Genomic DNA, 25,231 nt, shown 5'->3' on the forward strand with positions numbered 1-25,231 from the left:
CCTAAAAGATCAGAAGTGCTTGAAGGTGCAAGCCAGTGGTCTCTCTTCCTCTGTGAGTCGGCCTCTGCACAAGCCCCAAGGAGCCTGTCCTTGGCACCAGAGCTGTGAGCCTTGACGAGTATGTACTAGGCTGTTAAAGGCTCCACTCTGAGAAAATCTCATTGGCTAGTTAAAATCAAATTGATGGAATGGCCCATTAGCAGTGGACCAATTATATGGTTTGTTGCTTGGACATATTTTCTAAAGCTAGAAGCCTTTGTTATGTCTCATGATGCTTCCCAGGTGCTTAGAACAGAACTTGGTATCCAGTAGATGTTCAGTAAATGTTTGTCAAGTGGATGAATTCACACAGTCAAGGATTTTTTACATGTGGGACTTCACCAGGCTATTTGAAAATAGGATTTTATTTTAAAAGCAAGAGAGGAGGAGTGAATATACCTCAACAGGAACATGACTATTTGGTCAATCCAGGCACAATACCATGGCTAGGACAATATATTCCAATACATTCCACTCACCCTACTCAAAGCTCACTTGTCCTGTGTTTTACCCTCTCCAGGTGTTCATCTCTTCACTATAACTCCGTCAATATGGCAGCAGGCACTAATGAGTGGGTAACATCCCAGTAAGTGGCATAGTGGCTTTTAAACTTGAGCCCTTTGGAAGAATTTGTTCAGTCCTGGCAGAGAATTCATACATGGCAGCTACTCCATAAATGTCTATGGCACTGATAGCATTGTGATGATGGCAAGATCTTAAAATAAAGGACTGACGTAGGTAGTGGAAATTTAGGCAGGAGAGGAAGGCTCGAGACAGGGCCGTAGTGTTTTTGATTAGACAGTGTCCTTGCACATCTCAAATCATGACCAGGAAGCCACCCACACTTTCTGTGCTTAAGTAGTTCAGTATATTTGTGCTATAAAAAAATCTGAACCAAAATAGCAAATGAAAAGAACATTCCCTACATGCATTGCAGATGGCCAGGTATAGAGGTGTACACACTTAACTCCATAATGCTTTTTAAAAACTTTGCTGCTTATTTCCTAGAGATCACCTTTTTTGTTTTCCCCTTTAGTATGATGAGAGAGAAATAAAAGGATCTAGAAAAAGAGTAAATCCATTTGTTTTTTTAGAGACATCAGGATGTGGACCAGCACCTGCCCCTGCATACGGTTAAGTCTCTTTTAAAATAGAGTTGTCCCAACGTCGGGAGCAGATGAGCCCAAACCTTTCCGATGTGGAGTTTGAATGGGTGAAGTTGGGTAGAGCTCTCACCTGGTGCATGGCTCATTCACGTCTTTTCTTTCAACAAGTGCTTGCAGAGCACCTGCTCGGCACTAACCGTGCGACACCTGCTCGGTGCTAACCCTGTGACAGGCCTTGAATACAATTAGAATGGGAACACCCTGCAGATGGGCATTTTGCCCATATTGTACCCTCATCACCTGGGCTTCTCCCTAGTACCCTGGAGGTATTAAATAAATACTTGCTGACTCGATGAGCACTCATGGAGTTAATAGTACCAAAAATTATACTAAATTTCTTCTTGTTCATTTAGCACTTTCATGCCAATAAAAACTGAGTGAAATGAACATCAAGGTAGCTTTTAAGAGAAAATGAGAGGTGAATCCCTGCTGGCTATAAACAGCCCTGGGGCAGTATGAGGGAGGTGTGGTCATACTGTTCTCCTGTTTCCCACTGGAAGTGACAAACCTTCTGGGGGCAGAAATGATTGGCAGCGCTGATGGCCAATCATAACCCTATTACTCCATTAGAGGTGGGCTCCAAGGATGGGCCTTTCTGTTTTTTAGTAACGTTATTAACTTGCAGGCTGTCAGACATGGGGATGAAGATCGCTCATTGCTGCTTTACAAACACGGCACTTCTCATTTGCTATGATCATGGGAAATTCATCTTTCTGGAAAGGTACACACAAACTCTTAGGACTTACTTGATCACAATAGTTAACATTCAATTTATTTTCATCTTTTTTTCCTTGAGAGAGAGAGAAAAAAAAATCATTAACTGATGATTGTTGGGAGGCTTTCTGCTTATAATGGGCAATTTGACTAAGGATCCCTGGAACATACAGTTGTTTAAATTTGCACTTCTCCAGGAAGTCTCTAATGGCTAGGGCGAGTCTGGGGATTAATGTTCGGATTTCAGTTATTCCTGCTGCTCCTCTTGTCCTTACTACAGCCCTCGAGGATTAACACTCTTGTGATTGCAGTAATGCCCCTTTTGGGCTCTCCCAGGAACAACTCTATTGACATCACTTTTCACCTTCCTAGGTGCAAGCTCCGGAAACCATCAAGGAGAGACTCTCTCTCAGCCAGATGCCAGCTTTCTTGGGGTTTTCCGGGGAGGAGTCTGCATTTACTGGGACCACAGCAGATGTCTTCCCCAACTTAAGAGGGATCGACGAGGAAAATGCACCATTGACCCAATACCTGGGGATAGAAAGCTGCACTCAAGGCCCACAGCATGAAGAAAACCAAGACAGAGAAGACAACACACCTAGACATTCCTGGGAAGACCCAGGACATGAGCAGAACTTCCCAGAGGCCAGTCATGCCACTATGTCCCCCTGTGAGCTGTCAGTGCATCTCCCCGAGAAGGGCAGCGATGGCCCCAGGGAGCCCAAGGCTCTCTCTGTTGCTTCCCCTGCAGATGTTTTCCCCGCCCTGGAAACTGTGTGCCATGGGCCAGGGAGCAGAGATGCAGAGTGTTTGGTGGAGCATCTTGAAGCAAGTGACCAAGGAACACTTGATACCATGGATTCTCCTGCTGGAGTCCCAGTTCATAAATATTTGCCTCAAGAAATTTGCTCCATGGACTTAGAGCTGGCAGAAGGTCAAAGCCAAGCATCTGATCTATGTTTTCCTAATGACAAGACACTGAACATCGCTCTTCAGACACAAGGTTCTGAGCCTCCACAATGCACAGACAAAAGCCACAAGGAGGGAAACTCAATCATGTTTCCTGCACCTAGTGATGCCCTCACCTGGAATATTTCACCAAAAGCCAGTGAAGTGTCCACAGGGGAACATCTAGCCAAGGTGGAGAATTCCATCTCCACCGTGGCCTCCGTGGGACAGGAGAGGCCGAGCCCCAGCATCTCGGAAGGGCTTGAGGAAACACAGACTCTATCTTCTGTGAATTCTCTGGTGTGGTTTAAAGACGGTGCTGAGAGCCCCAGACCCAATGCCCTGGACGCCATGGACACACCAACCAGTCACAGTTCAACTGTGATGCTTCCTCAGGAGAAGCCAACAACATTAACTGCTAATCTTGAGTGTCTTCAGGTGACCAGGGAGAGTGGGGACACACCAATTGGTACCATTTCCACCAAAGTCCACCCAGCCAAATATCTCCCTGTTTCAATCGCCGAGAAGAGCCATGCAGATGGCCCCGAGGAGAGCTCTTCTCAGGTACCAGATGGAAATATTTTTCAACTTCCTTCCAATGTACAGTCAGGTCATACTTTGCATGGCTCCACCACCGAATCTCCCAAAGAGCTTTGCACGGCTCCCAGTGGACCAGGAGACCATGTCTGTGCCCCGCCGCCCCCAGAGGGAGATTTCTGTGGCAACTCCCCTCTTCAGATTGATAACCAGTCTGCAGCTCAGAGCCAGACCATGGACAGAGCAGACAATAGGAGCCTTGGAGAGAATCTCCAGGAGAAAGGAAGTGAAACAACAGAGAGGACCCAGCAGGAGAGCCAGCCCCACCAGGGTTCTCTTTCTGAAGGTAATTTCCAAGGAAGTTGGCCTGTGACATCTGCCACACAAGGGGAAACAAGCCCGGTGCCCTTGGACCACTCGTCTGCAGACTCCAAGGAGGAAAGAAGGCAGAGCTCAGGCCTGGGGTCGAGTGTGCCCGTGGTGGTTAGAGCTGCTGTGGAAGATGACAGTCAGGCTGTGAGCAGTGTTCCACCTCTGTCCCATAGCCTCCTGGAGGAGTCTAAAGAGAGTGGACTAGGGCACTGGGAAGCAGGCGACAAGCCCAAGACTGCAAATCTAGAGGCTTCCGTTACTGAGGTCTGGCCACCAAGACAGCCGGCAGGTTCTGAGTGCGAGTCGTCAGAAGCTGGTGCTGTGACGCCTGCCGGGGCCTGGGCTGTAGCTGACATGCTAAAGGTGGGTGCTGCTGGGCCTGAACTCACCCCCTCTGAACCAGCAGCATCGGCTGCAGGTCCCCAGGCTGAGGCTGGCTCAGCCCTCGCTAATGACAGAGAAACCCATGAAGGTAGGAAACTAGCCAGGCGTACACATTGGAGCTGCCTCTCTTCCCAGTACTTGAACCAACCCCGGTTCCTGGAGTCGTCTGTGGACCCTGTAGATGAACATGTCACAGGTTCGCCATCAGAGGCTTCCAGAACGGGAGGGCAGGAAAAGGTTAACAATGTGAGTCAAAGCCAAGGGGAAAACCAACTCAGAGAGGATCACTCTGCCTTCTTTAAACAGTTTCTGACCTGCCATGAGATCCTCGAGTCCTCTGTGGATCCCATCGATGAGATAGGTGTGGTGGAGTCAGCCAGGGTGGAAACCCAGGAGCCTTCCGACTGCACACTGGGGGTCATCAGAGAGGAGAGTAAATTGGATGATGGAAACCTGGGCCAGAGCCTGGAAGTCACACCTGCCATCTCTCCAGCCCCGTGCCCCCAGCAAAGCGGGGAAACCATTCCAAGCGAAAACAGAACCAACCGAAACCAAGAAGCCAGTGAGAGAGGGGACGCTGAACAAAGCCAACATGACAAAGCCGAAGTAGAAGTCCCACCCGTCGTTTTGCAAGTCCCACATCCTGGTGACGGTGGGGCGACAATTCCGAGTGGATGCAGCGGAAGCCAGGCACAAGAAGGCCAGGAGAGAGGTTCGGGGGAGGCTGAGCAGAGTGAAAATGAGGGAGCAGGTGTTGTTTTCCCCACTTTATCCCTTTCCAGCGGCCTCGTCGTCCTTGCTCAGGCATCTGGTGGAGTTGACACTGACAACACCGCAGGTCAAATTCATGACGTCCCAGAGAACCATTCAGCAGAGCCCAGAAACCATCCACACGCATTTTCTGACTCACAGGAGAGGGGAGAGCTAGAGAGTGAGCCTGGGAAACATGTGCCCTCTCCCAGTGGTCTCACCCAGCTGCCTTTTACTTCATCTCCTGAAAGCAACATCACAAATGTTTCAATAAGTCACAAAATTCAGGAACCTGAAACAGAGGCGCCCCAAAGTGGGCAAACCAAACCCCCAAGCCCACCCGGCTCCCCGGGACTGACTTTGGCATTCATTTCGGGAGAACGTGTGTCAGAGACAGCTCCTAAGACACTGCAGGACCCATGTCACCTGGCCCCCACCCTGGGCCCTGGGAGAAAGTCAGGGGAGGGGAGGCCCGGCCCCATGGCAGCCCAGACGGGCAGGTCCGCAGTGCCTGCTTGGGAGGAGGCCACGAAGAAACAGGAGATTGCAGGGAGTGGACATTTGGCTGATGGAGTAAAGAAGAAGATTCTGTCCAAGGTGGCCGCCCTGAGGCTGAGACTGGAAGAAAGGGAAAAGGCCAGAAAGAATTCGGGCTTTCCTAAAAAGATTCCTAAACTCGAAATGTCAGTATCACGCACAGATGAGAAAAAAGACCCCCAAAAGCCACCTTGCAAAAGGGAAGGAAAAGGTGAGGCTCTGTTGCTTTCTATCACTGTTAAAGTTTGGGTTTGTTGGCCAGATGTCAAGTTCCTGGGTCCTCCTGAGTCCTTGGCAGTTAAGGTGAGTGTCGACCAGGTCGGCATCGACACATGGCTCTGACCAAATGGCTAGGCATATGGAACCCTGTTTCTCGAACTTGAGCGGCCTCAGGATCACCTGGAGGGCTTGTTAAAATACAGTGCAGGGCCCGGCTGGCGTGGCTCAGGGGTTGAGCATTGACCTGGGATCCAGGAGATCATGGGTTGATTCCTGGTCAGGGCACGTGCCCGGGTTGCGGGCTCGATCCTCAGTGGGGGGCGTGCAGGAGGTAGGCGATCAATGACTCTCTCATCATTGATGTTTCTATCTCTCTCTCCCTCTTTCTGAAATCAATAGACATATTAAAAAAAAAAAAAAATGCAGTGCAGGGCTCCACCTCCAGGGCTTTGATTCCACGTGTGGGCTCAAGAAATTGCATTTCTAACAGGTTCCCAGGTGGTCTATGGGGAGAGCCTCTCCTATAGGCTGCCTATATGTACATCAAGTGGAGGGAGTGCGATTAAGATGCCCTTTTGTTTAATTACCCTTTTAAAATATTTTATAAAGATAAGCAGAAGCATTAATCAGTATAGCTAATTAGTATAATTCAATAGACCACACATTGAGTAGGATTTCCAGAAATAAACATTTGGGTACAATTTGGGAGTCTCTTCTTCAATCACTTGATTTTCATTAAAAATGACTTCATTAAACATTGGGTTTCCTTCCAGATTTTAGTATAAATTTCTTTCCAACTCACCCTTCGCCTTATCTGGGTCTAAAGGCTCCGGGGGTGTCTGTTCCAGGTTTCAGACCCTGGAGGCACAGAGCCGCTGTAACTGCCGTCACTTCTGCTTTTCCCAGGGAATCACGTTAACCCCAAATTTCATCCTATGACCTGAATTTTAGCCTCTTATGTCAGAGCCCTTCTACCGTGCAAGCTGGTAGAAGTCAGAAGAGGAGACATTGCAGCAGGTGGTCCTCCGTGTGCTGGAGCAGAGCGCTGTGGCCCCCTCAGCTCCAGGGGAGGGGGTGCCCCTCTTTACCTACCGAGGGCTCAGGCTTCTGGGTGGCGCTTGTCATTCCCCATCCACACCCGCGGGCCCTCAGCCCTGTTCCAGGAAGGATTAAATGCAAAACTACCTTCCAAAGGGTTTGGAGGGATCCAGCCAGTTGCTAGTGTGTAGTTTTTAAGCACATTTAAAGAGAATGAAGCAATGCTCTCAAAGAGCTCTAAAGCGGGTTTCCCCCAGATGGAGACACTATTTTGAATGTTTCTCCATGGTATTCAAGTTACCCACAGGGACAGGGACAGGGACAGTCTAACAACACGCGCTGTTGCGGAGTTCGATCTCTCTCAGCTGCCACCCAGCCTCCCGGAGCTCGAAGGGCCGCGAAGGCGGGTACAGCCTCTGGGGAGGGTGCTGCCTTCGCACTGTGACCTGGTGAAGTAGGACTTGGGGGTGGCGGACGACTTGGATGGTTTTGAAAGAAATTAAACAAACTGAGTCACTTTTTTTTTTTTTTTTTGACATTCAATACTTAGTACAACTACACACCCAGGCCTCCTCTTCGCTCCTTCACAGACAGGGCTCCTTTCCAAAGCCCTGAGGCCTCTTGTCCAGGCCAGCTTTGCATCTCTCAAAGACCCTCATGTTATGCCCTTTCCTCTGTCCCCTAATTTTCTCTGTATTTAGAATTTACAACAGGGGGTGGACGGGGTTGGCAACCCCAGGAACATTTAGGTCTCCACACATCACCCGTGAAAACTGTCACCACATGGTGCTGGAAGGGCTCTTGAGGAAATGTGTACCAGACGAGGTGGGCTTGGTCAGGACTCTGGACCGAGAGCGTGAGACTGTGGGCCTGAATGCCCGCAGAGCCAGCAGGAGCCAGTAGAGCCAAATTAGTGGAAATGGGATTTGCCATCAAGAAACACTTGGTATATTTTCTCTCTCTGCCGTAATATTGTTAGCACCCTCACCTACTCTCTAGTTAAAGGATGTATTACCCAGCCAGCCCATTATCACTTCCCGGGAAGAAAATAAGCCTATAAATATGAATTCTGTTATCCAAGTGCCTGTTGGCATCAAGCAGAGATGGGAGGCATGCTTAACGTATCAGCTATTTCACAGCAGTGGAATCCGAGGGAACAGAGCAAACAGTATCAGTATGATGACTTTTGTCTTGGCTGTGGATTACATATTTTTTATTACCAAAGCTGTGGAGTTATGGAGCTTGGTCTCTAACCGACAGGCTCCACATTTCCAGTAACCCCACTGCCCAAGGACTCTGACCACTTGGCTGGGTCTTCCATCCCAGTCTTCTTCCAGTGTCTATGCTGCCTCCCAGTGGCTACCCTGAGTAATTACATTTGCCCGGCATGGTGAACTCATCTCTGATTTTAAAAAGCTATATTCAAATGTCTCCTCCCAGCTCTGGGAATCATTTCCTTATTGTCCCTATTTCATTCATGTAGACATTTCTCTTTTACTAATGAACATCAGACATAACAGTAATCTTTGGCAAAGGAAACAGTAGTCAGAGGAAAGATGAATGAGTACTTTTCAGCAAATAACTATTGTTGAGTTGCCTTTTACTTCTGAGGGCTTAACCACAATTATTGGGATGACCCAGATTTACTCCCTAATCCCCAGCTCTGATTTTGACCTGGACCATCTGGTGGTCATTTAAAAGCATTTTATTTGAACTGGGTCTTATAGATTAGGTATCTAAAATCCTTCTCCTCCCCTGTCTTCTAAAAAAAAATGTCTCTCAAGTTATATTTCACATTGCACATTACAGACCTTACTCAAGGGATTTTAAGTAATGAAAAGTAATTAGATTGATTGTTCACTTTCTTAGTGCTTAGGCAAGCCACATCTCCCCTCAGAGACTTGGTTTTCTCATCCAAAAATTGAGAGCCATAATTATTATCCTGGTCTCTTGGGATTGTTGTGAGAATTAAGTGAGATGAGATGGGAAAGTCTTTTGCCCACTGTAAAGCTCTTTGCAACTTTTATAAGAACACTGACCTGCCAATCTCTCATTTCTAGCTCCGGTGTTACTGAAAAAGATCCAAGCCGAGATGTTCCCTGACCACTCTGGAAATGTAAGACTGAGCTGCCAGTTTGCAGAAATTCATGAAGATTCTACCATCTGGTGGACAAAAGATTCAAAGTCAATAGCCCAAGTGCAGAGAAGGTGCGGTATTTGCTCCTGGATACTTTCCATAGTTGTTGCTTATTTCACAACATAGTCCTAAAATAAAACAATAAAATAACAAAATAATACATCAGAGGAAGTGAAAAGGGAGATTTGAGTAGAAATTCCACACCCAAAGTATCCAAGAGGAGTAAGTAATGGAAGACAGGTGTCCCAACAGGAAAAATGTGGTGGGTTCTTGCCCTGGCTCTGCCACCATCGAGTTCTTGTGGCCTTAGGAAATCATGAAACCTTTCATTGTGTTTAAAAATGTGGTTTAAAATCTTTCAAATTACATTTTTAAATTTTAATTTTTAAAATCATAACATTTTCATTACACTTAGGGGAACACGTCAAATCGTCTTCTAGTCTGAGGTTCTGTGACCCCAAGATTTAAGAGCTGTCTTCTGTATGTCTGTGAATTTTGCTGTGCTTTCTGTTTCACAAATTTCCATTGACCTGACAAAGATCAAATAAAGTGAATCAGAAGGAAAAGGCAATCCATGTAGTTGCAGAAAATAGCCGCTGTTGAGGGTGATAAGCATCTACCCCTAGGACGGATGAGAGCTCTTTTAAATAGTGTATTCCCCTAGTGAATACCATCCATCCGTCCGTCCATCCACCCAGCCAACATTAGATTGTTCTAAGGATTACATGAAATAGATGCCTGGTACATACCAAGTGCTCAATATACATTAGCTATCATCATCATCATCATCATCATGATTATCATCATCATCATCATGATCTCTAGTTTTTCTTGCCCATACTGAGTCTAGGTTTATATTTGGGTTTGAAGTTTTTGGGTTTCCTTCAAGCACAAGTCACCTGGATTAGTAACATAACTAAGGTGAATTCTGATCCGAAGTTCTGATCAGCCCCCAGAATTCACAGTTCTAGTTCTTTGCTTTATTAATGACAGCCGACCCTCCCAAATGCTTATGTGTATTAATATTGCATATGGGAGTGAGAGTGTTAAAACAAAATTGGACTGATCATCCCCTACAGATAAAGAATTGATTTAAACAGTTTATCACGATCTTGTCCTTTAACCAGCTCATTGGCTGAAAACACTAGATCTGAGGGACATTAGTTCCTTTTGCCTTAAGTGTATTAGAAAATGCAACTTCAGAATGATGACACATGTCAATGTTCATGTGCCCCACTTCAGCGCAGGAGACACCTCCATTGTGTCCTTGGTGATCGTTCAAGCCAGTCAGAAGGACCAGGGCCTCTATTACTGCTGCATCAAGAATAGTTACGGAAAAGTGACTGCTGAATTTAACCTCACCACTGAAGGTAAACCTCAGCTTTTCAGTTTCAAATAAATGAGAACCACTAGCCCCTACCAGTTAAGAGTGCTCATTGTACTGAAGGCATTCTGTTCTGTATCTTCTTCCAGTTCTCAAACAACTTGCCAGTCACCAGGATAGTAAAGGTAAGCTAACCTGAGTGGGATATCAGGGGACTGGGCCCACCATAAGGCATGAAATAACTCCTGGAGTCGATGGTAGAAGCAATATTCCTATGGACTCTTCTAACCAAATAAGAGAGAGCTCAGGAATGACTGAGGGATGAATGAAAGCTCATGAGCCATTTCAACCTGATTGAAAGGCCTATTGTAAGTTCTCTAGGCCAGGAATATCCAGAAGTGTATCAGTTGTTAAGGAGATCACACTATAGTGGGTGGTTGCCAGAAACATGTGGAGGGGGACTTTGGGGTTCGGCTTTTCCCTTGAAGCATCAGACTAATGTTCAGCCATCTGCATGGGGTTGTTCAGCCTCTGGCACTTATGTGACACATTTTGTTTCTTCAATTTACTTTCCCTTTGACTAGCTGAGCAGATTCCCAAAGAGAGCCAGGTGTCTAGGAGGACTCCATTCATTTGCATCGTAATGAAAGTGAAAGATGGGTTTCAGGGCTCTCCTTTGGCACTCCTGCACACCTGGTGTAGCAACGGCCCACCAGCTGCTCCCAAACACTCACGCTGCCCCTGGGCCACCCACTGAGTACAGTTTAGTGGAGTCCATGCTTGCCGTGTAATTCCTTTTAGGGAAAATTACCCGTTCCCACACACGTGCCCACCCCACCTAGTGGTGTGCTGGTAAATTTTTAACAACATGACTTGAGGGGCAGGGGAGCTGAATTATATAGTTTTCCAATTTTTGTGGTATAAATAATCTCACCATGTCCAATTTTTAACTGACAATGTGACATCAGGAGAACTGGAGCTGGAAAGAGATGCCCACAGTCAGCTCTCAGAGGCTGGAGGGAGTCAGGCCATCACATTTCTCGGTCCCCCTCACCCCATGCTTCCAAGGCTCTGGGCACAGTGTAGCAGTGTAGACCCTTGGTCACTCTTAGGAGAAATATGAATAAAACTCTGATCATGAAATTGATTTTGCATCTTTTTTTTTTTTTTTTAAATATATCTTTATTGATTTCAGAGAGAGGAAAGGAGAGGGAGAGAGAGAGAGAGATAGAAACATTAATGATGAGAGAGTCATTGATCAGCTGCAGCCCGCAACCCGGGCATGTGCCCTGACCGGAAATCGAACCCCGATCACCTGGATCCTAGGTCGACGCTCAACCGCTGAGCCAGGCCTACTGGGCTTGATTTTGCATCTTAAAGATTTGCCTCATGTGCTGATTTGTAAAGTGAATACCTGAAATCTTTGTGAAAATAGGACAGTAAAGGCAATCAAGATACAGTAGCATTCAGGACATGAAAGACAAGGAGCTGGGATCTCGACTTCCAAATGCTCTAGCAAATATTGTGATGTTTACCCAAAACAGCAAATTTAGATACCAACTCTTTGCAAACCCACTCAAATGCCAACTCCCTGTCTTTACTGTGTACTGTACTTGTGATCTAATTTTAAATCCTTCCCCTACTTCTGCTCCTATCTCTCCAAGCATCAAAATACGCAAAAAAATGCCCTTCCTTCTGATCTTTCAGAAAACAGAACGACCTTTAGAAGAAGGGTTGTTGTTTCATCAGCTTCTTAGCATTTCTTAGCTGTCCCACCCCAGATACTTGCTATGATCTTATCAATTTAGGTTTGCAGAAACTCATTTCTCAAGGTTTTTACCAGTCAGGAGTGAGACCCCAGTGGGGATAAGCTATTGGCCACCCAGTGGAAATGGTGCCCCTGTTGTAGCCCTCTGACTCTGACCTGAAGGGCTTGGGTCTAGACCCTGATGACATCACCTTCTCCCAGCTTCTCCCAGTTCCAGTGACTCATAAGGCTGGACTGGGAGGAAGAAGAACAAATAACACAAGTTGGACTCTAATTAATAAACTAATAAAACTAAGTTCATGGGATGCCCTGGCTGGTGTGTCTCAGTTGGTTGGAGCATTGTCCTGTACACCAAAAAATGGTGGGTTTGATTCCCGGTAAGGGCATATACCAGGCTTGTATCCCCACAACAATGTTTCTCTCTCTCTCCCCCTTCCAATCTCTAAAAAAAAAAATCAACCCTGGCCAGTGTTGCTCAGTGGTTAGAGCATTGGCCCATACACCAAAGGGTTGCAGGTTCAATCCCCAGCCCTGGCCTGGGTGTGTGCAGGAAGCAACCAATCGATGTCTCTCTCTCACATCAATGTTTCTCTCTCTCTCTCTCCTCTCTCTCTCCCCCCTTCCCTCCCACTCTCTCTAAAAATTCTTGGAAAAAAATATCCTTGAATGAAGATTAACAAAAAAAGGAAAGAAAAAAGAAAAAATCAATAAAACTAAGCATACAGGAAAGCCCAAAACAAATGATGGTCCAAATAAAACACAAACGAGCGCAACTTAATGATAGTGCACAGGACTTTCAAAGAAAACTCCTAAGATTTTTTTATTTTTAAATTTTTAAAATCTTTGTTAAGTAGATGTGTTGGTTGAAAATTATAGACTGTTGGATTGTTAATACCATATAAAGTACTGTGCAAAAAATATTCCTTGTTATTTCTAAGCATATGGTCTGGAATATTAAGTTTGATGACTTTTAAGCATAAAGCTCACTAACTTCTTACTTTTAAGAATAATTGAATTTTAGAAATTTTGGGATTTTGAAGGAAACATCATGTAGTAAATACACTCTTAAGAATAGTTTCAGCTTCCTTATCATTATAACAGCGTTGGTCATAGACTGCTCTTAAAAGGTATGATTTGTAAATCTCTTTTAACAAGAGAAAAATATTTCTCTAGATATTCTAAATAGAACTGTGAATTGAGATTTTCACACAACCCATGATGCCTTTGTTTAAACATTCAGAATGATGACAGTTTTCATTGACTTTGAGGAGTGGAAGGCATTTAAAAAAATCTGAACAATCTTATTTCATTGCAAACCCCCCCACTTTCTTCTCTTAGCCAATCAGAAGTCTGTCATAGTCACTTCTAAGTTGAAATGGAACATTCTGATTGAATTTATTGTCAGCTGAACCATGTGCAGAATCAACTCTGAAACAGCTGCTAGAAAACAAAAAAGTAATTCTACTTTTTTAAAAAAAGTATGTTTTTATTGATTTCAGAGGGAGGAAGGGAGAGGGAGAGAGAGAGATAGAAACATCAATGATGAGAGAGAATCACTGATGGGCTGCCTCCTGGATGCTCCCTGCTGGGGACTGAGCCTGAAACCTGGGCATGTGCCCTGACTGGGAATCGATCTGTGACCTCCAGGTTCATGGGTCAACACTCAACCACTGAGCCACACTGGCTGGCATTTCTACTTTTCTTTTTACAAATAAATCAAAAATCAATTTCTCCCCAAAGGCAGTTCTTTTTACTTGTTTTGTTTTGTTTCAGTTTTTGCCTACCTATTTCTAATAGCTGCCACAGGCATTCTCAGAAGGCACTTTCACCCCCAAGAGGGCAAAACTGGTTCTTGGGGAGGCAAGAAAACTTTTTTGGTGTGTGTATAAAACACAGATATACATAAGTAGACATGTAGTACATCTGCGGCATTAAAATTTTATGGGGGAAATTAGGAAAAAAGTCTGAAAAGGGTGAAAAAAAGGTTGAGAAACATCAGTCTGCCAGATGTTATTATTGGTCCCCCCTCTTCTACACTTCACCTGTCTTTTCAATTTACCTTTAATTACCTCTCATGGTTCTGCTTATATTTTCCAGATCTGTGTACAATTCTTTTCCTGGTCTCCCCAACTTTATTCCAACGGATCTTCCCCGCTTCTTATCTGATCCACTGGGCCTTACACTGATCTTCAGATATCCCTCAATCCTGCTCCTTGGTTAATCAATGTTCCCACATAGGGAGAGTGACAAGGGTGACCTGTAGAACCTAGAAGGGGAACGTAACTCCCAACAGAGGCATAGCTCACAGATAAGATGGGGACATGGGTCGCTGAGAAGGATGTGGTATACAACTAAATTTGAGCTACGTTTTAGGATGTGAAGAGATCGAATTCAGCCAGCTTATCTTCAGAGAAGACTTCCTCCAGGACAGCTACTTCGGGGGCTGCCTGCGAGGTCAGATCGCCACAGAGGAGCTGCACTTCGGGGAAGGCGTCCACCGAAAAGCCTTCCGCAGCAAGGTCATGCGGGGCCTCACGCCCGTCTTCCAGCCCGGCCACGCCTGCGTGCTCAAGGTGCACAATGCCGTGGCCTACGGGACCAGGAACAACGATGAGCTTGTCCAGAGGAACTACAACCTCGCTGCCCAGGTGGGTCCTCCTGCCCTAATGGTGTCACCTGAGGTAAGAGAAGGACCCGTGATCATCAGACTCAGAGTTGATGGGAGTGTCTCCGAGAGGGTGTTTTCCTCCCTTTGGGGCGTGGTGATAGGGTGGCTGGGAATCCCGTCTCAGTTCCTGGGAGTATTTCTTGGCCTTGTGCCAGACAGTTGCAACTCAGCGTATGTTTGGAGGCATCTCACCAGTTCTGACCTGGGCTGAGATCATTTCCTGGGAAGCCCCATGAGGTCCCCGAGGGTTTGAATCTACTTGGACAGAGGGTGATATGGAAAGTGGGGGTCCTAAGCTACACTGGATGCCAAGATCCCCAAAGGCAGCTAAAATCAGGAGTAGTTCCCAGAGTGTTTTGTTTTTGATGGAGGAGGAGTGAGGTGGGATATATTTAGAAGGACAGGACAGAAGCGTTTGTCCTGTTTCCTGCCTTCCTGAGTTTGGTTCAATGTCAGCCATAAGCTACGAAGGGAGAGCGTCTCTAATTAAGTCCCCACCTCTCTATGCTGATGAGTCACAGGTCTCCTGAGGCAAGAGGGGAGAGGGGGAGAGCATTAGCTTCTTTCCTTGCCTTCCCCTCCCACCTTGGTCCGTGTATTTCACTCTTGATACCTGCACTGGCCAAGTTTGCTCTGGGAGCACTGGGTCTAGTTCTTTTACAAACTAGGTGCCCTTTAAAATTTTTTACCTACAAAATGAATAGATTAGACTTAGATGAACCTCTTGGGTGCTGTCAAGCACTAACCACCTATGATTCTCAAAGACATGGATGTGTCATGTGGTGCTTGGTGCTCATGAGGGCAGCCCCTCTTCTGTGGGGACAGGACTTTGCCAATTGTGTTTCATTCCCCTCCAAATCCACCCTTCTTTTTTCTTTTCTTTCACTGAGCATTCCTTCCATCTTAATTATCCTCTGGCCCAGTCACAGAAATTGTCCCAGCATCCAGACTCCCACTCGGAAATGCCTTACAGAGTGAAAAGCAGAATCCAATTTGCTTTTCCTACACCAACAACCTTGTTAAGGTGCTCCCTATTTACAACTCCAATTACAGCTTTGAAGAAGAACCTCAAATAGGGGAGCTCATGGGAAACCGCCCAGCAAACCCCAAGCTTTATCTGATATCCTGCCGCAGGGCCAGTCCTCTGAGCTCAGGGTTGAACCTCAGCTATGCAGTTCTACAAATTTTATAATTCAGGGGTACCTGGCCCCAGAGACCACTTGACCTTCACCTGGCCCTTCCTTCAGGTCTCAGCTCCTCTGCACATGGCCAGCTCTAGGTTGCAATAATTGTTGCTTCTGTGCCCCCAACCAGGGGATGGGCTTGGGAATCCACTGGTTTGACCTACATTAGGAAACGGATTAGCTTTACCAAACAACTCTCTGAATTTCCTCTACTCACTTGGATTTCCCATGTGTTTGGGTGATACAGGAATGCTATGTTCAAAATACTGCCAGATACTATGCCAAGATCTACGCTGCTGAAGCACAGCCTCTGGAAGGCTTCGGAGAAGTGCCAGAGTAAGTGTGTTCCCATTCTTGTATTTCCACCTCTGACTTGTTGGGGACTTGGAGGGGGAGGGGGGGATGAGCGAGTGAGAAGGACCAGTAGGATAAGCATTTCAATGGTTTCTCTGTCTATAAGCTGTGAGGGCACCCATGGATGGTATCCTGTTCTTTATTGGGTCACCAGAGGCTTACAGAAAGATATTTGGTAAATATCCTTTAAATAAATGTATGTGTGGGTGGATGGATGGATGAATTCAATAAATGTATCTATCATGTTAAATAGAAAAGATGTCTACTCTCATGAATATTATACTGTCTAAGCAAAAAGCAAATATAAGAGAACATGAGAATATTACACAACAATTAGTCCTATGATGAAAACAAATTATGGTGCTGTGTTTGGAAAGAGTGAATTGGGTGATCAGTATTATAGGAACATAATGCCCACTTCCTGGAATCCTACAGAGATAAATTAAACTGATTACTTTTATCCATTCACTGACTATTTATTCACCCAAGCACATTTGGCACCCCAGTAAATACACCGCTGATCTGAAGATGGATTCAGACATTTCAATATCTAAGATCCCTTTCCCTCCTTACCATGGGAGAATCTGTGAACACTTGGAGGGTGATAGTATATGGGGGGCAAAGTCCTTACAAAGGAAGGTGGTGATGGTTGTTTTAAAGGATGGGGAGACAAGAACATGTTTTTGGCTTTGGGGCAGAGAGAGGAAATAAAGAGTAAGGAGACAGTAACCAGCAGAACCCAAAATTCGAGACCAGGGATTGGCAAACTTTTTCTGAAAAGGGCCAGATAGTAACTATCTGGGGCTTTGTAATCAAGAGGCAAAAATCAAGGCTATTATTATTAGACACTTACATAAAAATCAAGGCTATTATTATTAGACACTTACATAACAAATCCTTACTGATGAATTTTAAAAATATAATAATAATAATAACAATTGAATATAATTTTTGATATATAGGTTTACTAATGAGAAGCATGGAATTCTTTCTTTTAAGTAACATTTTGCTTAATTGGGGTTCAGAGTTCTCTGTGACCACTTCGATGGCAAATGTTCACCTGTAAAAATCATTCTTAGCCTGTGGGCTGGACAAAAAAAGACATCAGACTGGATGTGGCTCATAGGCAACGGCCTGTGGACCCCACTGTCCCCATAGTTTCTCCTGCAGCGAGCAGCGGGTGAGAGAGGAGAGCTACTCAGGGCGTGCTCGAGCCGCAAGGCTGGGGAGACATGAGGAGCCAGCAAAGGAGACGGAAGAAGTAGGGAAACCAAGAAGTGAGTTTCTGGAAGCCGTGGGAAGGTGTTTCAAAAAGAAACGAGATCAACTGTGTCAAGTGCCACTGAGAGCAAGTAAGAGAAGGGCAAGGCTCAGCCACACGGTGCTCATGGCGCCACTGACGGAAGCTTCTTTAGGGGCAAAGCCTCTTCGAGTGGGCTCAAGAGAGAAAGGGAGGGGAGGGATTGGAGAGAGTGAGTCTACCAGCGATTTGAGCTTTGATGTAGGCTCCGAGTCAGCAGTTGAAGTGGACTGCGGGGTCTACGTGTTTTGTAGAGAGACTGCAGCGTGTTGCCGTCATTGAGAATGATGCTGTAGAGGGGAAAACTGCCGGAGCAATATCCTGGAGCATTTGAGAGAGGGTGGGGTCCAGGCACCGGTGGGAGAGATGGTTCAAGCAGAAGCAAAAGGGGTTCGCGCCCAGGAAGGGGGCACGGCGGAGGACATGGGCACAGCCCTCGGGAGATGGGAACGTGTGGGACGGCAGCCCGAGATGTTCTGCTCTCACTGAGTTTTCACAACGGAACAGGAAACAAGGCCATCGGCTGAGAGTGAGGCCGGGGAGGAGGTGTGGGCGGTTAGCAGGTATGAAGTGATCGTCTAGAGCGGTGCGCCAGATGGTCAGGGCTGGACGACGCATTCAGGATCTGATCATCTCCTTCCAGCCGCCGACACTGCTGCGGAGCCGCCTCTCTGGCCTCCCTGCTTCTGCCCTCGTCCCCGCACAGGCTGTTCCACACGGAGTGGCAGAGTGATCCCTGTAACGCAGAAGTTTGATCAAGTCACTCCTTTCCCCATTCCCTTCAATGGCTTCTTGTCCAACTCAGCACAAAGGGCAGTTTTCCAAGTGGCCAACCAGACCCCCCCCCCCAATGCCTGGCTTCCATTCCCTCCCTGCCCTCACTCCTCTGCCTCACTCCCTCTCCTTGCTGCAGCCACAAGGGCCCCTCACTATCCTTTGAACATCAGGAATGCTCCGGCCCCAGAGCCTTTTCCATCTGTTGTTCCTTCTACCTGGAAGTTTCTTTCCATGGATATCCTCATGCCCCTCCACCCCACTTCCTGCAGGTCTCTGCTCAAATGTCCTTTATTAGCAAGGCCTTCTCTGACCGCCCCCCCAAATTAAACAGGAACCCCTCCTCCACTCCGGACCTCCTAGCTCCTCTCCACTGCTTTATTTTTTCTCATAGCATGTAGCAATATATATTTACTTGTTTACTGTCTGTCTCCATTTAAAGGTAAGATCCATGAGAGCAGAGCCTGTTTTCTTTACTGCTGTTTTCTGGAATAGAGTCCGGAAGAATGTCTGACACCTAGAAGCCACTGAATGACTATTTGTTGATTTGTGGACTGGGTGGAAGGAAGGAAGGAAGGAAGGAAGGAAGGAAGGAAGGAAGGAAGGAAGGACAGCAGGAAGGATGGCAGGTTGCATAGATGGTGGATGGATAGATGGATTATAGTTACGTGACCAATGGGTCATTGAGATATGACTATAATGAGACATTCCTTTGTACCTGAGCAATTAAACTTCATTTCCAGGAGGCGTTTCTGACCAACTCCAGAGACAAAGGAAAACAGAAACCCATCCTTTTACTCATTGGCTGATAACTATGGGGGGCTTCTGTCTAAATCTAATGGAGCCGGGGTCCATTCTGCAGCTCCCCGCTGCTCCAGGTGAGGATAGAATGCCCTCAGAGTCTTTGCTCCCATCTGAGGACGTGACGTGTGCCATTGTTCCCTCCCCTCCCAGGATCATTCCCATTTTTCTTATCCATCGGCCTGAGAACAACATCCCATATGCAACAGTGGAGGAGGAGCTGATCGGAGAATTTGTGAAGTATTCCATCAGGGATGGAAAGGAAATCAACTTCCTGAGAAGAGAATCGGAGGCTGGTCAGAAGTGTTGCACCTTCCAGCACTGGGTGTACCAGAAAACAGGTGGCTGCCTCCTGGTCACAGACATGCAGGGTGAGGAAAGCAGCTTGATTGGGCCCCGGGGATGCTGTGGGCCCGGGTGTCCTTGGGGGTGAGGAGGGAAGAAGGAGAGGTTGGCTGGGTGCCTTTAAGCACCTTCACCAGCAGAAGGTGCTACTAAGGTCTCATCAGAAACAAGGTGTGACAAGGAACCTGAATTGACCAGGCAAATGGACTCATACAGTACATTTTAATAATTTATAATGCTTTCCCATTACAACAGACAATCAAAGATTGACATTTATTGTTATATCCTCAACAGGCACAGATTCAGAAGTATATATGAAAATCGGGATGTGCCAAAAGTTAAATTGAGATGTAATCATTTTTAGTAGGCAAAAGGATCTTCCATAGTTACTTTAGATTTCAGGCTCCCCTGATGAATTTAAAGCATGTTTTAAATTTCTACACACATTTTTAGAAATGCACTTGTTGTATGAAACGGGAGTGTCATAATTAGGTTTCCTACAGAAGCAGCCCTGAGACAAGTTGCAGGTTGGGGGTCCCCGAGACCACCATCAGGTTCGTTAATTTGCTGGAAGGACTCACAGAGCTCAGAAAAGCCGTTATACTCATGGTTACAGTTCATGACAGCCAAAGGACATAGACTCAAACCACAAAGGGAAGAGGTGGTAGGGCAGAGTCCAGGAGAGTCCAGGCAGCAGCCCCCAGCTGTCCTCTCCTGGTGGAGCCAGGTGACGGTGCTGCTTCCCCAGCCGCGATGGAGCAACGTGCACGGAGAGCTGCCAACGAGGGGAGCTTGGCGTTCAGAGTTTTTATTGGGCGTCCGTCACGTAGGCTGCCTGCCTGCCTGTGAAATTGACCTTGGTCTCTAGCCTCTCCAGAGGTCAAGGTGATACCACGTGGCCCAAGGTCCCAAGTAGACAAAGCTACTGTCACCATGCAGGACATTCCAAGGGCTTAGAAATTACCCCTTGGAGTTGAATGAGGAGTGAATCTTTATTTGGCCCAGGTTAATCTTTCACTGCACACAAATATTCAAGTACAAATATTTGGGAGGGGATCCCAGTAAACACTGGTAGGAAAGAAGGGAAGTGTGACAGGGAAAGGGAAGGCAGCCAGTAGGGGACCTTATAATACAGCCAGTCACCACAGTGGGCACCTGAGCTCATGCCTCCTCAGGGAGCTCTGGCAGCCTGTGCAGAACACACGCCTCAGGATCCTGGCACCCAGGGAGTGAGCCCCTTTAGCTCCCAGCGAGAGGCTGCACCTGCACATGGGCAAGCCTAACTGAGCACAGCAGGCTCCTGTGATCAGAGAAAGTTCTCAGGCAAAGCAACGCTGGTGTGGCACGGAAGTGGTTAGTGTGAGGGCAATGGGTGGGGCACCAATATAGCTCTGCCACAGGGGTTTCCTATTCTTTTTCCAAATAATCATGCTAAAGAAAATCTGAACTATAATTATATGCCTGCTAAGTATCAGACATCGCTCTGTGCCAGGACCCTAAGATCTAGCACTAGCATGGTGGTGAAAAGCAGGGCTGCCCCTGGCTTCTATCCCCTGTTCCTCCACTTGCTCGCTGTCAGCCTTGGGCAAGTTACTCCCCTCTCTGTGCCTCAGTACTTTTCACATGGAGTTGTTGTGAAGATTAAATGCGATGGCAAACATTTAGTGAAGCAAATGTTCCCTATTTTTTTTTTAAAAAAGTGTTTATTTTGGAATAACCATAGACACAAGTTGCAAAAATGCACAGAGAGGTCCCCGTGCACCCTTCATCCAGCTTTGCCTAATGCTAACATCTTACATAACTGTCGTGCATGATCAGAGCCAGGAGACTGCCGTTGGCACAGCCTGATTAACTAGACGACAGACCTTCCTTGGGTTTCACTCGTTTTTGTATGCACTCATTTCCTCCTGTTATTTTTGTTTAATTTTCAAAATAACTCTGTGAAGAAGATATTACGATTCCCCATTTTACAGATGAGAAAACAGAGGCCCAGAGGCAATGATTTAATTGCCTGCTGTCACTCAGCTAATAAGCAGAGGGCTCCAAGACTCAAACTCATTGAGATTTCTGACTCCAAAAACCAAGCTCTTTGCACTAACCCACAGATTTACAATCTGACAAGAGATTTCCAAGTGTCTCCTGAAGTCAAAGGCTCCTGTGAGGGACTGCTCAAAGTCCAGCTGGGAAGTACAACATTACAGTCTTGCAGATGGGGCTGACCTGCAAATTGAAGGCAGCCATCCCCGCTAGCTTTAAGAGACTCCCCGGCACAAGTGTGGTCTCAGCAGACAGCCATCTATTCTAATTAGACGCTGCTGTGCAGCCATTGAAGCCCCGCATCTCTTCTTCAGAGTTCATTTTGCAGTAGATACAGTTCTTGTGCTGAAAAGCAACACCCTGGAGCTTCATGCACAGCTAGTTTCGTTTCCAGGCACAGTAAACAGCGCTAGTGGACTATTACCTCTCTCCGTAAATGAGGTGTGCGGTTTAATGTGCTGTTTCACAACGGCGTTTATTTACCCTCTGCTGCTGCTGGGAAAAGTCTTTTTATTGCCCTCATTTTTATGGCACAAGATAGTACATCCAGTCTCTAAACAATATCCGTATTTTTTAAATTTACTGAGACACTGGAATTAGCGCGAAATAAACAAACCTAAACTCAACCATTACCTTCTCAGACTCTTAACAGTTATCCCCTCCCTGGCTGTATTTGCTTGTTGATAGGATTGTGGTGGGTCCTGCAGGTTTGAGGAGGGAAAGCTGAACCTGGGATCTGGTCCTAGGATCTGCACACTAGTGAGACCCCCCAGGGTTCCTAAGAAACTGTCACCAGAAGACCCAAGGACTCAAATTCCAGAGAACACGCTCACATTGCTGCCTACTCCTTTCCTTCATCAGAGACAAACTGGAGATGACTGTTATCCGCAACACAGTTTAATAGCTACACACTAAAGTTTAAACGATCCTATAGAGAACTTTCATAACCTTGGTTGAATTGCTGGCAAATTATTAAACCCAGAGAGGGACATTTCCTCTTAAAAATCATATTCTGTTTTTCTAAACTGTAAGTGATAGCTGGTAACTGTGAGAAGCAAGGAAAAGCAATTCACAAGTTCAAGCAACTTTTGCCAAACGACTTTTAAAAAATTATTGATTGATTGATTTTGAGAAAGAGGGAGGGGGGAGAGAGAGAGAGAGAGAAATGGATTTGTTGTTCCACTTATTCATGCATTCATGGGTTGTTTCTTGTATGTGCCCTGACCAGGGATCAAACCCACAGCTTTGGCGTATCAGTACGATGCTCTAACCAACTGAGCCAGTGCCAAAAGGCATTTAAAATTGGACTTCTATGCAACTTAGAGCTGTGATTTTTCACTATAACTTTTCACAAAATGAGGTATCCAAAGAGGGCTTTTGCAATTTGGTGTCTTATTTTTATTTATTTAGTTTTTTTAAGCACAGTCCCTGTAATAAAAGCTATATGCAGCATTCTACATATGTCCTAGTCGTCAGCAGCTTTAAAAGAACGAGATGGATTGATTGCCGACTGTGAAAGGGGCTTTTAAAATGCTCCCTGGCTCACCCAAAGTGCCGTGTCTGATTCAGCCCACAGGTGTGCTGCAGAGAGGCAGGGCTCGTTGCTTCTGGCTGCTGAGCAGGCCCAAATAGCAGCACGGCCTGGATTTCTGCCCAGCTCCAGGGGGACTCTGCTGAATCAGAGCCTTAACCCTTTAGGGTTCCTTTCCTGAGCCTAGGAAAACAGTGCTTACATGAGATTGGCTTTGGCAGGATGCTGGTTCCTTCATCCACAGCCCAGACTGGTATCTGTGCTGCCAGGCTCGTCTGTGAGCAGGTCACCTGCTGCTTGTGGAGGGTACAGCCGTCCCAGCCTGGCTCAGATAGGACAAGACTCAGGCCCGGGGTCTGGCTGCCCGGGCCAGACTGGTGGGGTGTGTCTGCACCATCAGAGGCTAGTAGCGGCCGCAATGGTGAGATTGGAGAGGTCCGCCGAGTTGGATCAGGTGCCCAAAGCCACCACCCTAGAGAGGCGGACTCCCTTGAACTGCCGTGTCAGAGGCTTGCTTTCCCTGTCGAGGTCCCACAAAGCTGGGTGCATGTCTGAAAGGCTGTGAGCCTTGAGAGAAAGAGGCCTCTGCTGATGGGCCAGGAGAGCGTGTGTTTCTGCAGGAAGGGCTGTCACTACCTCCCCTTCTCCCATCCTTTCTGAGCAGCCCGTGTAACACAAATTCTGTCTTTGCTCGCCCTTCCTGTAGGTGTAGGAATGAAGTTAACCGACGTTGGCATAGCAACATTGGCTAAAGGGTGAGTAGAAGAAAAAAAAAATCGAGTGCATCTTATCATTCCACTCTAGGCTCCCGAACACCTTCCAGGCAGACACGGTTCGACCGATGCGGGCGAAGCAGATTTTTTGTCCTAACTGTGGTGACAAGTGTTCTTGGGATGAATTCAGTTCGTTTCTCTCACTTACATAAAACATTTGTGGACTTTGTCCTTCCAGGGAAACACATTTGTGTCCTAACTTGGAAACAAACAAGAACTCTGCAAAGGCGTTTTGAGACTAATTACTAACAGGAATGCCATGGGGAAATGCCAGCAATACTGGGATTTCTTTTAACTACGAATGTTCCATTTTTCTACATTTAATGTCTTTACTATTAGAAGCATCAGCAAAATATATATATATTTACTGATATATATCAGTATCTCTCCCTCTCTCTATATATATATACATATGCCAGTTGAATGCATTAAATTTGGTTTGCATATTTTTATGTATTCCCTCCCCTCCCCCCGCAGTTTTCCTCCAGAAGTCCTTTAGGCAGCTCCCAGATTTCCATGGTGATGATAACAGGAGCAAACGGCTCTGCAAGGGCTGTGATTAGTTACCTGGCGTGGTGTCGATGGTTTTGTTTCCTTTGCTTGCGTGGAGTGTGCCCAGATGGCAGTGCTGCAGTTCACTGGGGGAGCCCTGGCAAACTGGGCCTGCTCGCGGCTGCCCTGCTTTCCCACGGCCGGGGAGAAGGCAGGCCCTTTGTGGTTCTTGCTGAAAACAGAGTTCTGGGTTGGAGGTACCGTGGCCTTGCCCACTGCTGCCGTTTTCAGGAACTAACACCGTTTATAAGGAGGAAGAAGTAGGGGGCAAATGGCTTTCAGAAGGGATGGCTTCTGTTTTAAAATGTAGGGGTTATTATTGTTCAGGCACCGTGAGGCCAACGGATCAGGAGATGCTCGCCGTTGAAAAGATAGTTATTACTCACAGCTCCCCAGAGGAGGGGCCATGCCGTGCCACGGTGGGGGCGGGGGCCCAGAGGCGAGGCACCAGCATCTGTCAGGGGGCACGAGTCAGGGGGAAATGTGGGCAAGACCCCTTATTGTGGTTTCTGTGGGAAGGAATGGGCGAGCCGGCTTATCTTGTCTGGTTTGAACATTTTCAGTGGGCTCTGGGGCGTAGGGGCTGTCCCTAGTTGTCTGGTACCTGCCTTGGGGAGACAGTGTGAAACCCCAATTGAGGAGGAGCTCCCGATTGGCTAGTTTGCATATGAAAGTCATTCTAGAAGGCCAATCATTTACTCTCTCTAGGGATTGGCCAGCCCAGGGAGGGGCAGTGTCCAGGGCCAGCCAGGCCCCAGATGCCAAAGCATCAGAAATACATAAAATAAAACCGTGTGGTTAATACAGCTTTCTCTCCCGAGCTGGTAACCACTTATCCACGTGAGCTCTCTGGTTATTTCAGCTCATCGGCATCAGCAATGCTTCAACAAGTAAACGAATTTCCAACCTTAATACAGGACAGAGAAAAGTACAGGGATTGCGGGGGAAGTGCACAGGGGGCCACTCTTCCTCGTAACAT

At 46.7% G+C, this 25,231-nt stretch overlaps 1 protein-coding gene across 1 annotated transcript in view; it reads left to right on the forward strand.

Moving 5' to 3' along the window:
* Positions 1-25,231, forward strand: part of ALPK2 (alpha kinase 2) — a 106,281-nt gene that overhangs the window by 70,932 nt on the left and 10,118 nt on the right. Inside the window, exons 5-12 of the mRNA XM_081150264.1 lie at positions 2,292-5,658; positions 8,765-8,912; positions 10,084-10,211; positions 10,315-10,350; positions 14,307-14,581; positions 16,033-16,121; positions 19,168-19,385; positions 23,634-23,682. Coding sequence (XP_081006390.1) covers positions 2,292-5,658; positions 8,765-8,912; positions 10,084-10,211; positions 10,315-10,350; positions 14,307-14,581; positions 16,033-16,121; positions 19,168-19,385; positions 23,634-23,682 — 4,310 coding nt within the window. The remainder of the gene's footprint in view (positions 1-2,291; positions 5,659-8,764; positions 8,913-10,083; positions 10,212-10,314; positions 10,351-14,306; positions 14,582-16,032; positions 16,122-19,167; positions 19,386-23,633; positions 23,683-25,231) is intronic.

The sequence above is a fragment of the Miniopterus schreibersii genome, assembly GCF_964146895.1.
Source record: "Miniopterus schreibersii genome assembly, chromosome: 10".
NCBI classification, from domain to species: Eukaryota; Metazoa; Chordata; class Mammalia; order Chiroptera; family Miniopteridae; genus Miniopterus; species Miniopterus schreibersii.